Source organism: Aulonocara stuartgranti (assembly GCF_965226115.1).
Source record: "Aulonocara stuartgranti genome assembly, chromosome: 22".
Lineage (NCBI taxonomy): Eukaryota > Metazoa > Chordata > Actinopteri > Cichliformes > Cichlidae > Aulonocara > Aulonocara stuartgranti.
This window is the reverse complement of record NC_138957.1, coordinates 35,728,518-35,746,489: the sequence shown is the minus strand read 5'-3', so window position 1 is coordinate 35,746,489 and position 17,972 is coordinate 35,728,518. Positions and strand designations below refer to the sequence as shown.

Sequence of the window (17,972 nt, the reverse complement as noted above, 5' to 3'; positions counted from 1 at the left end):
AAGGTCATAAGATGGGACCTGACTATTTAAGACCTTGTGTGCAAGGAGCAGGATTTAAATTTTAATTCTGGATTTAATATAGGAGAAAAATGCTTATCACATTGTCTTCTACTCTATTCTAATTCTTGAGGCATTAGTTTTTACCGAATGCTGAAACTGAATCCTTTTGACTCAGTGGCCTATAAACAACGTCTCACATTTGCAATCATTTTTCCTAAGTAGTGTTTCTTAGGTTTCTTTCTAGGAAGGACTGTTTTCTATCTCATTACCTTTAAGCCACTCATACAGTTTAGACTTTAAGTGTACTGTTTAGCTAAATACACCATGACAACATGCAAGTGTCCTTACGAAGAGTCTATACAAAGTCAAAATACAACATCACACCCCCAGTAATTACAGGGATATTCAGAAACAGGTCCAAAGCTCCTTTTTTGGCGTTGTCACAGCAACAGTCACATCAGTTTGCCTTAGGTTATAGAGTAAGGATCCTATAATGATAGAGAAAAACTGCAGCAATCACTCATCCTCCCATGAGTTGCCTCATTGCTCATGGGACAGCGGAAAGGAGAAACTCCTTTTCAACAGGAAGAAACCTCCAGCAGAATCATTTAGATAACCTCTTGTCTTCTGTGTTCTACTTTATTTCCTTTGTCACCAGCTTAATTAGCTGTTTCAGCTGCTTCTTGTCTTCCAGGTGTTTCCTTTCTCTCAGATTACTCCATTTTTGCTCTCTTCAGTCTTTGTTAGCATTTTCCCTTCCTGTATGTCACCTTCCTACTTAGGATTTGTTTTACACTTGTGTATCTCACTACATGTTTTCAATGTCTGTTATCTAATATATCTACTATTTTCAAATATTCTCGTCTTTTTTGTTTGTAATACTGTAGACTTTGGAGGTGGGGTGCCCCCGGCCTCTCGGCCTGGTGCTCGGTCACTCAGGCACAGCTGGGGGCCGGCGGAGCTCACGGGCGCGTCACTGCAACTCCCCCTGACTTCTGCTCCGCGGCTGCTGGGCGAGCCCTCATCTGGGACTCTCCTCAGCTCTTACTGGGACTGTGGCGCGGCTGCCCCTCTGTTGGTCTTCCATGGTCTCTTGTGTTCTGGGGGCCTCTGGATGTCTGGAGTTTTGATCTCCTCCATACCCGCTTCACACCCTGGAGGACGGGGCTGTGGCCCCCCCACACTCCCTAGCAGATCATTACATGGAGAAACCTTTGGAATACAAGCATGCTGATCCACACAGGTATGCACACATGGGTATTCACAGACGCGGACTAAAGCTTTCTTGGCTGCTGCCTCAAAGCACACTGTGCGCTGTCTATCTTGCGTGCTGCACAATATCGTTTATTATTTAGTAAATATTGATATCTATGACTAGCTAGTTTATTGTGATGGTGCTTTGTTTTCTCTATTATTATGTTGCTCTTTGTTGTTTGCTGTCTCCTCTGTTTGTTTTTTTTTGTTTGTTTGTTTTTTTTCTCCATACAGGTGACCCAGGAGTTCTTTTTTTTTTCTCTCTCTTCCCCCCCTTCTCACCGTCTCTTCTCCCCTTTGGTTTTCTTTCTTTCTCTCCCCCTCTTTCTCTCATTCATTCCCCCTGTCCTATTTATTAAAAAAAAAAAAAAAGACAAAGGATGAACTGAAGCTCTGCCATCACGTAATGTCGCATACTGCTGTTTCTGATGTCATTTAGAAAAAAAAAAAATAGGATTTGTTTTACACTTGTGTATCTCACTACATGTTTTCAATGTCTGTTATCTAATATATCTACTATTTTCAAATATTCTCGTCTTTTTTGTTTGTAATACTGTAGACTTTGGCTTCCTGCTTTAATTTAGGTTAGTTTTAAGTTTATTTCTGCATCTGAGTCCTCTGAAAATGTATTTCTCCTGCAAAATAACACAACTCACCTTTAGCAGGTTTAAATACCACATGTTATTAAGTCATCTCTGTCTCATCTCTTTGTTTTCACCTGCTACAGCCTGCATTGACCCTGTCAGGTTACAGGCGAACAGTTTGGTTTGGAGCTCAAATGTAAATGAATTCATTCATTAAATTATGGATTACTAAATAGAAGATGACCAAAAACAACCACTCTTCATTATTTATTGTTGGGGGAAAACTCTGTAAAAAACCCAGGAGAAATAAAGACACAATGAGACAAAGTTACTTTCTTTATCAAACGTGTACACGGGTGAGCTGCTAAGAACAACTCCCACCATGCACAGTGGCTTGGTAATTTTTATAGGAAAGACAGTGAGAACAGGATAAGAAAATACAAAACAAATAAAATAAACAACTCCATATGTGGCGCTAGTCTCGTCAGCAGAGAGCTGGGAGAAGGCTGTGAGAGATAAAACAATCTAAAACAATATGTCCCAAAACAGTATGTCTTTGCTGAGAAAGTCTAAAAAGATAATTCTAAACTAATCTAACCATAGACAAAAGGGCATGCTTGCACATTTAAAAGAAGGTAAAGAAACATAGAAACATTTTTCCTGTAACATTCCCTCCTGTTTTAACTTATTTTAAATGTATACAACAATTGTCTATGAAGGTTATTTATTAAGTATCTTAGGCAATTTTTTTAATTTCCAAAATTTTCAAAATGTCAGCATAGCAGAAATGGCAGTCATTTGGTCTAAAGAATAAAACAAAAGAAAATAATAAAAAGAAAAACATAGTAAATGAAAATCATAGTAAATGAAATAACAAGTGGAATAAACAAGAAAAAATAATAAAACTAAAACTACAAAAAATAAAAGGATGAAAACTAAAATGAAAACTTTGTATTTAAAAAAATGATGAAAACCTAATATGTAAAATGAAAACTTCAAAAAATACAAGGATGAAAACCTTATATTTAAAATGATGCAAACCTTAAATTGAAAACTTTATATGTAAAATAATGAAAACTTCATATTTAAAATGAAAACTTTATGTTTAAAACTGAGAACTTAAAAAAAAAATAAAAAAATAGATAAATAAAAGGATGAAAACCTGCATAACCTACTAATGTTTTAATCAGTGCGTGATCACTTGACAAGTCATTTTTAATCACCACGTCATTTATTAGCAGTTAGTACAAGTTCTCCTCTAACAGAATTGCAACGGGATGTTGTTCTTCTTGAGGCACGGCAACATAAGCAGTCATTGTAGTTGTTATCATCTTTGAAATCATTACTCTTAGGCATGGCAACACACACAACACTAATATGAGCAGTGCTATCATGATGAGACCTAGAAGAAAAAATGGCTTTGCTACAGCAGCCAGCCATGAACCGCTGAACAGCCAGTCCAGCCAGCTTTGTGCTGTAGCTGCTCCAGGTGTGTGTTCAGTGACATATTTTTGCAGAGCGGTCAAATTCTGCAAAGCTTCATAAATGTCTCCTCCAGTTTCGTATCCATCAGGGATAAAAGTGCAACATGTTTCCCCGATCAGCTTGCAAACTCCTCCTTGTGATGCTGTTAGCAGGTCTAGTGTCAGTCTGTTCTGCAGCACCATCGTTCTGATGGCCTGCTGTTCTCCTGCTAAGGCGGTTCCCAGGGTCTTAGTCAAGTTGATGTGTCGTAGCAGAGCATATCGGTTGATTTCCACATGATCCCGCACCTCGGCAACTCCAATGCCGGGGATCAAGCTCTGTAAGAATTTCACTCCTCCTCCCCAGATGCGAAACTCTCCCGGCACTCCAGTGTCCACGGTAATGCCGAAAGAATTGGGGGAGGCGATGTCCACTTCACGTCTCTGCCGGCTGCTTGGGTGATGTGCAACACTTTGCATGAAGAAAACGTGATCTGATAATTCCACCAGGGCGCACAGACCTCCCCAACCTTCAGGGAGTGACAGATAAGCCTTGTTGCCACATAGGAAGTACCAGTCAGCCAAAACTCTGGTTCCTCTGCTGCTGGGTGCCGTCCGTGCACATCCTGTCTGGTACTGAGTCTTTGTTTGTAGTGGCACTCGGTAGCTGTAGTTGGAGCGACAGTTGAGGCTCATCAGTGTCGCGTTACTGGCACAGGTTTCGTTGAGTGAACAGTCCATACACTTCCTCTCGTTCCTTGGTGGGCAGAAAGTGTATATGTATTTGCATAGCAGTCAGTTTTATTATTCAAGTAAGCTGTAGTGTTCATAAACTGCCACCAGAAATTAGTGGCATAGCCATGGGGAAACTTGGTGTACTTTCCTTTGTCATACAGTGTCTGCCTTTTCTCCACATAGCGTGACTTGTTGTCCCTCACGGAAGCAAAGGTGAGGAGCCCGGCCATGGTCAGGGCCGCTGCAGTTGATAAGAGCCACCACCTCATGACGACGGAACACACCCTCCTGTCGCGAGTAGACCCCCCGGCCAGGAAAGCTGACCCCTCCACCGGGCGAGATCACAACAAGCGGGCAAGCCTGCCGTCAGCTGTGTTTAGATGGCTTCACTGACACGCCTGCAGTGACTCTGATGGATCCAGGATGGTCGTTCCGCAATTTTGCAAGCGGTCGGTGTAGTGAGGAGGACTTGGTATGGCCCCTCCCACCTGGGTGTGCTCCAGTTTTTCCTTTGGAGCACCTTGATCAGAACCCAGTCACCGGGCTTTAGTCTGCAAGACACTGGAGAAACATCATCAGGTTGTTGATTATGTACAATGATCTCTTTGTTTTCTAACAGCTTAGACATCCATTCTGCTAATGTGTTTTCTCTGATTGCTTTGTCTATTGGTTGACTGGTAATAGGCAGTGGAAACGGCCTGCCATGAATGATTTCAAATGGAGTTAGTTTATGGGAGCCTTGTGTTAAGCGCATCCACATTTTCACTAAACCCAAACATTCAGGCCACGGCCTTCCTGTTTCTGCCATGCATTTCCTGAGCCTTTGTTTTATAGTGCCGTTAGTTCTCTCTACAAGGCCTGCGCTCTGAGGGTGATAAGCACAGTGGTGTTTTATGCTGAAACCGAGTGCTTCAGAGACCTTAGTGATGACATCATTTACAAAATGAGTGCCGTTGTCTGACCGTATCAAAGCTGGGATGCCATATGTGGGTATGAAGTGATTGCACAGGCACTTTGCTACTGAAATTGCATCTGCCTTTTTCACTGGATAGATTTCCGGCCACTTTGAGAACACGTCTATAACCACTAGGGCGTATTTTGACCCTTGACATTCGCTTAGTTCAATAAAATCCATATGAATTGTGTGAAAAGGATGAGGCGGAGTTGGAAAACGGCCTCTTTGTGGTCGCAGGTTACCCTGAGCATTATATTTTTGACACGTCATGCATGTTCTGACAAATTGTTTTGCTGAGGTTTCAAAATTTACAGTGTAGAATTTACAGTGTAGAAATGAGAGTTGACAATACTGGTCAGTCCCCCCGTTGACAAATGCGTACAGCCATGAGTCACTAATGCCGCCATTTTGTGGAGGAATTTTGGCAACACTGGCTTGCCATAACACATCATTAAGTCGTTTGTCAGAACTGCACCGTGTTTTAGCCATTTTGCCTGCTCTGCTGTGCTTGCTGCTTTTTGTTCATTTTTCAACACATCCAGTGGAATCTGATGTGTGTTTACTGCCATCAATGTCATGTTTGCCTGTTGTGCCGCCTATTTTGCTGCTCTGTCAGCAAAATTGTTGCCTGTAGTAATGAAAGAGTCAGTAGGCGTTGTAAGAGGTTGGCATACTGGTTTGCCAGTTGGTGTAATCATTCCTCTGGTTTTCCAGATTTTTTGCAAAATGATGCACAGCAGAGAAAACATACTGGCTGTCTATATAAATGGTTATTTGTTTATCTTTGTGTATTTCACATGCGCAACAATCTCGTGTGAAGTGACCTTCCTCTCCACGGTTCTAGCAGGCGTTGTCTCTATGTTATCTGCTGTTTCTGCGTGGCTGTCTGCGGCCTTGGTGTTTGTGACTTTGCTCGCCTCTCTGTTCCTGATAGCCACCTGCGAATTAGTGTTTTAGTCTGTTGTCAACAGTCAGCCTTATTTTTTAAGTTACAGAATGCCTCTCCCTTTTTTTTTTTTTTGTTTTTTTTTTGTTTGGGAGAATAGATGCAACTCTACATTTTCACTTAAGGCAGTTTTAGATAATTTCTAGTTCTTCAAACAATGCATGGATCTCACACATTTCAAACTTTCAAGTTAGGGTTGTTTCCCATTTATACAAATATATATATTTAACTTTGCATTGCTCACAGCTCATAGCTCACAGCTCTAAACCTAGGCATTTTTCAATCATTTGCCTAATCACTATGTGTCACTGTGATTCTCAAGTATTGTCACAAGTTCGTTTAAATTCGTTTCCAAAACCAACAAAATAATCAAACAAAAACAAAAAACATAAACGTGTCAGGACACAAAAGAAAAAAGAAAAATGCTGCCACCCGAACAAGGCAGAAGTCTACATATGTTGGCTTGTAATAGCATGCAGCTTGTAACATGGTAGACTAATGTGCCTGTGTTAATTCAGCTCCATATTATTGTGTGAAGTTGCACTGGGTTGGGAGTGGTTTTGTGTGTGTCACATTTTTGGTGAGCCAATGGCTGGAATGAGGTTGGACTAATTAGAGGCAGGTGTACTTGATTGCACTGATACACTGGTCTACATATAGCCCACACTACAAACACTGCTGTGTTGTTTTGTCTCTCTGTGCAGGTATGTAATGTGATGAAATCAGATATGATTGGGATGGATTGGTTTTGCGCTATGAATTTTATATTAAGTGTGTCGTTTTGTCTCTCTGTGCAGTCCAGGGCCTATTATATGCCACAGCCTAAAGGCAGCAGAGTTCCAGAGGCTTGAGTGACCACTGACTATATGCTTGCAGGGTGGTGGGTCTCCAAGGACAACTTCTAACCCTGTTAAAGGCAACATGTGGGGTGCAACTTGGCTGTGTGGCATAGCTGGCTCTGGCCTTGGGACTGTGTGTTTTTATACAATTCTTAAGTGGGACACTGGACTGTTTTATCTTTTATCTCTTGATATATTTTTTGTCAATAAATTATCTTTTAGAATTTTATTGACTGACATCTTTTTGCCCACGACTGAGACGGTTGGTCAGACCTAGTCTTTCTTTGGGTGTGTTACAGCAGCTTCTGCTCTAAAAGAAACAAATAAATAAAAAGAAAAGAAAATGTGGAACATGCTCATCAGCTTAGCAGTGTCTACATATTTAATTCAGCTTCTCAATCCTGTAGTTTTAGCTGTTGTCTACAGGGTTTTGCTTATTGGTTGTTATTATAGGTGTGCTCTATCTCAGCAATGTGTCATTCTAGGATGATAGGTTTCAAGCTGGTCAAGTGCCTCTATGCACTTCATTAGTTTAGTTATTCTCCGTATTGTCTTCATCTCACATGTCATTACACTGAGTTCCAGCAAACCTTAAGCTTGATGCAGACTACTGCTTAACAATTATTCACCTCACATCATAACAGATTAAGGTGCCTCTTCATATTAATATTGTCATTGTTAATATTATCCTCTTTGTCTTATATAACAGCAATAGCATATTATAATATTTTATCAGTGTGTACCACTATACTACTACTGAGCCAATTTGATAGTTAGGATCATCTTATTCAGCAAACAGATAATTTTGAATTCATCCAATCTGCGGTCACATTTGTTCTCTCTGTTGCATGGCGGACCAGGCAGTTCTATTATAATATATTATTTATATTTTATTTTGTATCCATCAAGGGCTTCAGATGACCTGCAGAATCATCCTTTTCCCAGGGTGGAGACAGTTACCTTTTCACACACTGTCCTTGGCTGAACAATGACACAGCCTTAATATACCTTATTAAAATATTTGTGTGAATTATTTGCTTTATATTCATTTTATACATGCTGGGCATGGTCATCATGCCAACTGTTTCATTGTTAATATCACTTTACAGGTTGTTATCCTTGCTATTATTAATTTCAAATACTCTAAAGATAATTTCTACTGTAACTTTCCCTTTGTTCATCTTTATTTCGTACTTTTTATATTTATATCTACTCAGTGGGGTCTGTTTTCAACCCTTTTAAACTACTTCAAACTACTGTGATCTCTAGTTTTCACTTAATAAGGGATTATTAAGTTCTTCCTGATATGGGTGGTGCTGCAGATGCGGCTGCAGGAGTGAGTGATGGTTTACTAAAAGGGTTGTGGGAACTGCACAGTGTCTCGTCTTCTGGTTTTACTAAACTGGCAGTTGAGTTCTGTTCTTCTGACTGTTTATATTTTGTTTTCTTAAATCTCTCAGTTTACAGACACTGTTTTTGTCCGGCGTCTGGACTTTTCTTTTCTCACCACTGCTCGTCAGCAGGAGTGAGTTTTAATTTCGCTTGCGTGATTACCCATCTTATTTATGTATTTACTTATTTTTGTTTAAGTAATATATACACAATACAGCTGCTATCACCTTCGCTGGTATTAGAGACGAGAGTGGTTGCTCACACGCCCTTCTACTTTCGGACTATTTCCAAAAGCGGTGTGAACTTTACGAGACGGAACTCGACCGTTCTCTCAACTCACCAGCACGTCAGTGAATAGCAGTAAAAGAAAAACACAGTAGGAGCAGCTCAGTCTCTTATTGGACCGTGAAAATTCAGCTTGCTCCGTTAATTAAAACAATACACACACACACATTCACATTCACAGCTTCGACGCGCGCGACCGGAACCCTTATAATAAGGGGAGCTCCCAGAGCTACTTACTCCCTAGACCCAGTCTAGACCCAGCTGGGGGAGCTACCCAGAGCTCCAAAGCTACCAGTCGACGAGCTTCCAAAGCTTCCAGTCGACGAGCTACGCTACCAGTCGACGAGCTCCCAGAGCTACCAGTCGACGAGCTACTTCCGCTATTTTAAATTCCCTGAATTCAAAATGCGCTTTTACGCAAGATTGTGTCTGTGTGTCTGTATCTACCTGGTCGGTGTCGCCGGGTCTGGTCCACCTCGATCGGGTCCCACCACCGTGGGTCGCTTTCTAAGACGTTGGCCAAGACCCGAATTTAACGCTCTTGGTCTTTTTCCACACACCTGGTGTGTGGGCTGTCGACAGGCGAACAACGTGGACTGGTCACGGAGATGGGACACGATGGAGGTGATCCGGCTGTCGAAGGACCAAGAAATGTTGGGGGAAAACTCTGTAAAAAACCCAGGAGAAATAAAGACACAATGAGACAAAGTTACTTTCTTTATCAAACGTGTACACGGGTGAGCTGCTAAGAACAACTCCCACCATGCACAGTGGCTTGGTAATTTTTATAGGAAAGACAGTGAGAACAGGATAAGAAAATACAAAACAAATAAAATAAACAACTCCATATGTGGCGCTAGTCTCGTCAGCAGAGAGCTGGGAGAAGGCTGTGAGAGATAAAACAATCTAAAACAATATGTCCCAAAACAGTATGTCTTTGCTGAGAAAGTCTAAAAAGATAATTCTAAACTAATCTAACCATAGACAAAAGGGCATGCTTGCACATTTAAAAGAAGGTAAAGAAACATAGAAACATTTTTCCTGTAACATTTATCCATTGCCATCATGACTCCTAGGATGAAACTACCACTGGTTGTTTTTTCAACAGGGTGAGTTGATTGAAATGATTCAATTCTAACATGGGAAACTCAGGGAAGTCAGAGTTTACAGCTCCTTTCTGTCACAGAGCCCAGGATCCCTGGTGTAGTTAGAAATAGCTGCAACTATGGTAACGCATGAAATCATCTTCAGTGAGTGAACGCAAAACAGTGATTATGATGGAAATCCTTCCCTTAGGAACAAGCCGTAGTCAAAAACACAGAGAATAAATTCATTTGTTTATTTTTCCGAAGACAGTGACAGAGAGAAGAGGGCATGCAGCTGTACGAAGTGGATTGCTAAACCGTGGAGGAGACAAACAGATTTGTTTCTAAATCAACATTCAGTGGGGAAGTATCTGTTTTCTCAGGATTATTAGTTGTTGGTGAGGAGGCTAAGAAAAACAAGACTCATGGGGGGTTTGTGGTTCATTTAGGCAGGTCTGGCACTTACAAAGATGAATGGAGCTCCTGTGACATCATCCACTGGTTTCTGAAGTCTTGTTACAGAGACTAGTGATTAATGCTTTCACTGTCACCAACTGGGAGATTTGAAGCCACATACCATAAGAACTGTCGGGACTGACTGGAATACCGGGAACGTCTTGATGTTCACCCGGATTAGCTGGAGGACAAGTTTTTTTTTGTTTCTTTTAAATGGAGAAAGAATATCAACCAAAAAATAAATAAAACTCTTTTCATTGTTGTGACTGAGGGAATGAGGGTCTCATCCAATTCAATTCAATTTTATTTATATAGCACCAAATCACAACAAAAGTCGCCTCAAGACGCTTCATAGATACAGAGAAAAACCCAACAATCATATGACCCCCTATGAGCAGCACTTTGGCGACAGTGGGAAGGAAAAACTCCCTTTTAACAGGAAGAAACCTCCGGCAGAACCAGGCTCAGGGAGGGGCGGGGCCATCTGCTGCGACCGGTTGGGGTGAGAGAAGGAAGACAGGATAAAAGACATGCTGTGGAAGAGAGACAGAGGTTAATAACAGATATGATTCAATGCAGAGAGGTCTATTAATACATAGTGAGTGAGAAAGGTGACTGGAAAGGAAAAACTCAATGCATCATGGGAATCCCCCGGCAGCCTACGTCTATTGCAGCATAACTAAGGGAGGATTCAGGGTCACCTGGTCCAGCCCTAACTATATGCTTTAGCAAAAAGGAAAGTTTGAAGCCTAATCTTGAAAGTAGAGATAGTGTCTGTCTCCTGAATCCAAACTGGAAGCTGGTTCCACAGAAGAGGGGCCTGAAAACTGAAGGCTCTGCCTCCCATTCTACTTTTAAATACTCTAGGAACAACAAGTAGGCCTGCAGTGTGAGAGCGAAGTGATCTAATAGGGTGATATGGTACTACAAGGTCATTAAGATAAGGTGGGGCCTGATTATTTAAGACCTTGTATGTGAGGAGCAGGATTTTGAATGAAGGGAAGCCAAAACAGGAGAAATCTGCTACCTGTCAGGACTCTTGCTGCAGCATTTTGGATCAGCTGAAGGATTTTCAGGGAGTTTTTAGGACTTCCTGATAATAATGAATTACAGTCGTCCAGCCTGGAAGTAATAAATGCATGAACTAGTTTTTCAGCGTCACTCTGAGACAGGATATTTCTAACTTTAGAGATGTTGCACAAATGGAAGAAAGCAGTCTTACATATTTGTTTAATATGTGCGTTGAAGGACATGTCCTGGTCAAAACTGACTCCAAGGTGCCTCACAGCGTTACTGTGGGTTTTACAGTACATGGCCCCATCCACCGGCCGCTCAGTGTGAAAAACAGCCCCAAATTCTTTATTTCAGAGAAAAAAACACATTACATGAAAATTATAAACTGATTTGCATGTCAGTGATTGAACGATTTATTTGATCCCCTCCAGAATGGCTGTGTGTCCATGTGGCTCACATACTGCAGTCCATCAGTTACATCAGGGACAACATTATACAGCTGCACACAGCTGGAAGGGCCAACAAGACCATCTGCACGAAGCTTGGTGAGAAGGTGACAACTGTTGGTGCGATTATTCAGAAATGACTGTCAGTCTCTCTAAGTGTGGCACATGCAAGATTATTTAAACATAGAATTCATATTATTGCATTCATTTTGATTTCATGTTTTTCCTTATTAAGAGATTTATTGTCATAATGTGTTTAATTTATTATTGACCTACGTACGACTATATTTACCCTCCTGTTGTGTTCACCCTCACCTGCCTTACTTTAGTGTTCTGGTCACAATTAAACAGTTAGTTTTAACAGCTCTTAAATGATCACAAGAAACATTCTTCACCACCAAATTCAGCTCAGTGGGTCATTCAGTAGGCCTCCAGGGGGCCAGAGGCCAAAGGGCGGGACTCCCGTTCATTCACGTTTGACCGGGAACACCACAGATGTAACAAAGTTGACTAAAACACTCAAAATTCAATGAAAGACACGCTCATCACTTTTATATGTTCAAGCACATAGTGTGGAGGATGTCACAAGGCCTCGGATGTAAAACTCAATATTTATGAGGTTTTTTTATTTGTAAATCGCTGAGATTTGACTTTTACTTTTACAAATCTAGACAGGTGTGCAGCTTAACTAAACCAGCCAGCCTCTCTTAGTCGTCAAGACTCCAGTTCGACCACATTCTCTGTTAGTTAATAAACAAATAAAAACCGGTCTGTGCTATCTCTAGTTTCATTAAGTCACTTTTATATACACACACTGGAATGTATGTAAGTATCAGCATGATCTCAGGTCTCTCACATTCCAGTGAATCGAGACATCTGAAAAAGTCTCTACTTATTCGTGGTTTTAATTAAAGATCAAACGATTCATATCTTTAGGAGCAAGATGTAAAACAGAGCATCTTTAGTCCACAAGGTGTCATCACTCACAAAAAAAAAAACCGAACAGCAACAGGATCAGTGTTCTGTGGTGAAAGTCAGTCTTACTGCAGGAGATGAGATCAAAGTAAAGAGCGATGTGAAGGTGTAAAATCTGCCTCTTGTTTCCCCGAGCAGTCTGATAACTAGTCTCAGCAGCAACCGCACTCTTGGATTAGATTTTAAAGACACTTTGAACATTTTCAAGGGAAGAATTTGTGGCCTTGTTAATGACTGCTGTGAGTTGGAATATTTTCAAATACTGAGGGAGAACAGGTTTTTTTTTTTTTTGGAGGAAGGGTGTTTGCATGTATTCCCTGTGTCTGCGTGGGTTTTCAGTCCAAGACAAGCAATTAGTGGGGTTAGCTTAATTGGTAATTCTGAATTATCCATAGGTGTTCATGTGGGTTTGGATAGTTATTTGTCTTTCTGTGTTAGCGTATCCAAGGTGCTCCCCGCCCTACAGCAGCTGGGACAGGGTTCAGCCCCTCCACAGACACCACAGTGAGTGTTCCCACCACCCAGCTTGTAATTTTTATTTAAACCCACTTTTATACCCGGCAGCTTGGACTGCTTCCCTAGTATCGTTTCAACGCATGATGTATCATCATTACTTAGCAAAGCCAAAACATCATGTGGGGTTAACTCATCGCACCACAGTTTCAGGATCTACCACATCAAAGCACCTGTCAAACCGCACCGTGGGCTCAGTGTTACCCAACACCAACCGGAAAGAGAGAGAAAAACAACTGAACAGTAAAAAAGAAGAAGAAGAAATAAAGAAAATCCGAGGAGCAGCTTTATTTTATTTAAAGGTTCTTCATTCTGGTGGGAGTCCAGTCAATGCAGCATCCCGCAGGATGGATAGGTAGTGTTTATACAGACATCCCAAACCTGTATGATGATATAAAAAAATTTAAATGTAGGCTGTAAGAAGTAATTAAACTGGGGATAAATACAAGCCTTTTTTAAAATACAAATTAGCTGGAGTCATGCGGTGATGATGACGCATCCTAAAGTTGTGTATTGATTTTTTTACGGGGGCGTCATAGCTTAAATAGCGAGGAGAGGAAGCCGAAGCCAATCCTCCTGACAGAGACGAATCCTGCTGCAGCGCACACACCCCAGCTGTTTGCAATGGTAGGTGACGTCGTCAGCGTCTGAGGGATTCCCTCCTCACGCTAATCATTGTAGAACAAGCTCGCGTGGACGCATTTATTCGTTTAGTAAAGATTTTTGTTTGAGTTTGGTAAAAATGTGAGGTAGACGTTTTTAGCATGGAGACCTACAGTTTTCATTTATTTTGACTACTTCTAAGAGTAGCCAATAAGAGAGAGATTCATCTGTTCCACGTGTCTGTCGGACGCTTCTGTTTTCCTTGAAGTTATTTTCTTATTTCCTTCTTGGATTTTGCCGGACTTTGATGTTTCCTTGCACTCACCGTTGGTACTTTTCTCGTTTCTTTCCAGATGACGTTATCGGTGCTCCCGGTGGTGCTGCTCTCACTGCACGTCGTTCGAGTCGACAGCGTGGCCATGACCTTTGAAAGCAGAGACCCCATCACCGGGTCGCCGGTGAGCTGTGACCGCTGTCCCCCTGGGACATACCTGCGATCTCAGTGCTCGTCCGAGAGGAAGAGCGACTGCGCAAATTGTCCGCACGGCTCCTTCACTGAGGTGTGGAACCACATCGGGAGGTGCCTGCGCTGCGGAGTCTGCAGTCACAATCAGGTGGTGAAGACCCCGTGCACAGCGGACAGTGACTGCCAGTGCCAGTGCAAACCGGGGTACTACTACAAGACGCAGTACGACATGTGCCTCCCACACAGCGCGTGTCCACCCGGACAAGGAGTGCGGGCCAAAGGTAGAGTGCGCAGAGCTGCTGCATGAGCTCAGAGCTTTTCATCATAGGGAAATGTGTTTTCTGCAGCACGTATTTTGAGGTGTCATAGCAGTGCTGTTAGGTTTCCTCCTATGACGCATCGAAATTGCTGCCGCTCTGCTGTGTAAAAGGGCAACAACAACTCAAAATAGCCTGCTTCCTGAATTATGTGCCTATTTATATATTACAACAATGACGCTGTTTCTTTGGCACAGATGACATCTTCAGAACACTAAGCAAATACAAACTGACAGTCTTTATGACACTGTCATTCTTCCCACACTGCAAACATTCTGTGCAATTTAAATTTTGCCTGCAACAGTTGTCTTGGCCATCTTACAGCTTTTGGTTTTTCTACTGAAAAGCCAACACAGCAACAAAGAGCAGGATTGCTTTAGGAAGCTGTAGGTGTTGCTTTTTTGTCAGCATTGGACTGAAGCAAGTGCACAGTCTCAGTTTGAGTTTCAAGACTGTAGTTTGCTACCACACAGGGGAAAAGACTGCAACTACATGTATTCATTCAGGGTACAGCGACACAGAGTCTTAGCAGGACCACTGTTACACCTACTGCATTTTTAGCACATTGAGCCGAGGGCGATTTCACTTAGTTCAAAAGGGTTTGGTTTTATTCCTTTCGATTAGTATGTTAATTGTTAACCTATCCCAAATAATATTCCATTTGTTACACGACTGATCTCAGGTGTCTTCATCAAAGTACTCATTACCTTTTCCAGGTACACCTGATGAGGACACCGTGTGCCAGACTTGCTCTGACGGCACCTTCTCCGAGGTTTCCTCTGCTCATCACAACTGCACAGAGCACAAGAGCTGCAGTGGTGCAGGACTGCAGTTGGCACTGAGGGGCTCCTCCTGGCACAATAATGTATGTGCAAACTGCGCAGATCTCAAAGGTGAGATGAGCAGTTTAAAAAGGCAAAAGGATGCATACGAATTTATTAAATCTGAAAAGAAACAGAAAGGAAGAAAATCTGAAAATGACGATGATTTTACGGGTGTTTATGTCAGCTCTTAGCGAGTGATCACAGACTTGGCTTTTGGTTATCAGAGGGAGTAAAACAACTGTGTTCAAACAGCTTCTTCCTTCCACCTGGAACAGTTCCAGTAAATACAATAAACAGTTTCATTTTCATATCTCAAGGTGTGGAAATCACCTATAACCATAACTTTGCATTAGTCTAAGAATATCTGATGGCTTATTATCAGTTTCTATAATAATAAGAATGGCTCTTCCACGCAAAATGTTTTATCTGAATGCCTTGTTACCATCTTGCTGTCAGAGCATTGCTCCATTTCTTTATCAGCTACTGATTGTCTGTACTTTTTGCAGATGGTGCCGACTACCTCAGAGAAATCCTCCCAGCTTTTTTTGTGCACCATAACATAAATATCAAGCGGCTGCGTCGAATTGTGCACAAGCTCCCATCTCAGGATGGGAAGAGACAGGGAAGAAACACAGAGCTGAACTCCTCAGAGCTTCACCAACGGCTCAACGCCTGGATAGCATCTGCGACAGCAGAGGAGATTCGGAAGCTTCCATCAGTACTGACGAACGCTGGAGCAAGCGGCGCTGGTGAGAGGTTAGACCAAAAGCTGAAAAGAGTTGACAGTCAGCTGAAAACTGAGTGTAGAGGGAATGAGGTGGAGATGGTTAATGTGCCAAAGTAGGTTGAGATTAAGAGAAAAAATAAATAAATAAATAAATATATATCATGCACAGGCACCAAAGAATTTTCCTTGTGTATTGTTCGTTTTAAAATCTTTTTGTATTAGAAAGTTGCTTCGTTAGTTTAAATGCACTGAAGACAGGCTTTGGCACTTTTTTGTTACCATAAACATTGGTTTCATTTGAACATTAAGATTGTTTTGTCATTCTTTTTTTTTTTTTTTTTTTTTTTTTTTTAAATTGGCCCAAAAAAAAAAAAAAAAAAAAGTAACCTCACTTTAGTTACAAAATGTTACATTTTTTTAAATCCTTTGTCAATGATGTGCTGCTAATAGTACATTGATGACTTATCTGCTACTTCTAGGATCTACTTGTGTCAGTTATCACTTTATAGGTTCCCAGCAAAGTGACAATGTTTCACCTGTGTTTCTAAACTAACAAGCACTGAATTTAAAAACACCCATTTTTATTTCTGGAAGTGAAAACAGAAATATGCTCCAGACTTAATAAAGAAATGCTGGTATTAACCTTTACAGGAGAAAAAATTGACCTACCTCTTTCTTTGTTGCAACGGTTCTGCTCATTTCAAGGCTTTTAAAGCTTTAACAATGTGTAACAGCTCGATGTGTGAACTTTGTAATTTATTTTGCTATTTATAAGCCCGAGACGAGTAGAAAGAGAAGATGGTGTAGCCTGTTAGCCATCTTTATTTTTATATGTAAACAATGAGTTCAGTTTATTTTGAGCTCTTTTGGCTATGCTAATCTACCTGAAGCTTTGTGTAATGCAAAATAAAATTAATATATCAAACATAAAAAGTGGCAATTTATTTGTTTAGTTAGTTTTCAAGGTCTCTCTAGTACCGAGAGTCATTTTTGTTGCAAGCCTGGCTTCAGAGACTGTAAGAAGAAAAACTGACCCCCACCCCTTCAAAGTTTACAGATCCATCTACAGTGCCAGTTATGCCAAAAAAAAGTGAAAGTGTCACTTAACCAGTGTGTGAATGTGAGAGTGAATGAATAGTGGTATTGTAAAGCGCTTTGGGTGCCTTGAAAAGCGCTATATAAATGCAATCCATTATTATTATTATTATTATTATTATTATTATTATTATTATTATTATTATTATTAAAAATGTAACCGAGTTGGGTGCCGGTTTAGCTCAGGCGACCACATGTCATACAACTCACAGCGGTCGGCCCGGGGTTGAGTCTGCCCCACGGCCCTTTGTCACGTCTCTCTCTGCCCCCACTTTCCTGTCCGCTCCACACTTTGTTTATCTAAAGTTGGGAGAAGGCTGGAGAACTGGAGCCCTCACTCGTCTCAGTTTAGGTTAGAATTCATGATTCAAACAAAAGGAAGAGGACGGGAAAAGTTCAATTCTTCCAGAAAATTCTGAAGCAGACTGTCCGTCCATCAGTTTGTGGCCTGAAGCTCAAACACAGTTGTGTTATGTGACAGGACAGTGAGGCAAAACACACCAGCAAGCCTGCCTGTGAAAGCTTTCAAAAGCAAAAGAGGTTTTAGATGTTAATCCGATCGGGCTCCTTTGGAATAACCTTGAATGGGATATTCAGTCTGCAAAAAAGAGTTTGCCAAAATCCCCCCAAATAGAATAAAGACTCCCTGACAGTTATTACAGATACTTGATTGCAACTCTTGCTGCCCAGTGTCCCATATGGAAAAGATATATATATAAATCTTATAAAGTTTGTATCTGTCTTGTGTGAAACTTGTATGAAAAGCATATAAGTGTGAAAACAGATATAAGATCCGTTGAAAAATTATATAATGAAACTTGTATGTTTCTGATACTTACTAAAACAATGTATGAAAGTAATGAGAAAGTGGCCACTTTCATGAGTAATCACATAAGTTTTTACTATTTCTTTTCCGTATGGGGTGGCACAACCAGTTATTAGGGTTTAGGGGGAAATTACATTTTCACAGAGGGCCGCGGAGCGTTGCTGCACACTAC

The 17,972-nt window shown here is 41.2% G+C and overlaps 2 protein-coding genes across 3 annotated transcripts; one reads left to right on the top strand and one right to left on the bottom strand.

Annotated features, from left to right (window-relative positions):
• Positions 1 to 3,047: 3,047 nt before the first annotated feature.
• On the bottom strand, positions 3,048 to 9,498 carry LOC309698705 (syncytin-A-like). The gene is made up of 2 exons (XM_082521334.1): positions 8,901 to 9,498; positions 3,048 to 4,597 (listed from the first exon to the last, which is right to left on the bottom strand). The coding sequence occupies exon 2, from the start codon at positions 4,040 to 4,042 to the stop codon at positions 3,080 to 3,082; it is 963 nt and encodes a 320-aa protein (XP_082377460.1). The 5' UTR covers positions 4,043 to 4,597; positions 8,901 to 9,498; the 3' UTR covers positions 3,048 to 3,079.
• Positions 9,499 to 13,176: 3,678 nt separating this feature from the next.
• tnfrsf11b (tumor necrosis factor receptor superfamily, member 11b) lies at positions 13,177 to 16,812 on the top strand. 2 transcript variants are annotated; one of them, XM_082522570.1, is made up of 5 exons: positions 13,214 to 13,297; positions 13,482 to 13,569; positions 13,899 to 14,292; positions 15,045 to 15,221; positions 15,659 to 16,812. In XM_082522570.1, the coding sequence occupies exons 1-5, from the start codon at positions 13,290 to 13,292 to the stop codon at positions 15,994 to 15,996; spliced, it is 1,005 nt and encodes a 334-aa protein (XP_082378696.1). In that variant the 5' UTR covers positions 13,214 to 13,289; the 3' UTR covers positions 15,997 to 16,812. The 2 variants fall into 2 exon arrangements, with proteins under 2 accessions (XP_082378697.1, XP_082378696.1); XM_082522571.1 differs by lacking the exon at positions 13,482 to 13,569 and having other exon boundaries at positions 13,177 to 13,297.
• Positions 16,813 to 17,972: the final 1,160 nt, after the last annotated feature.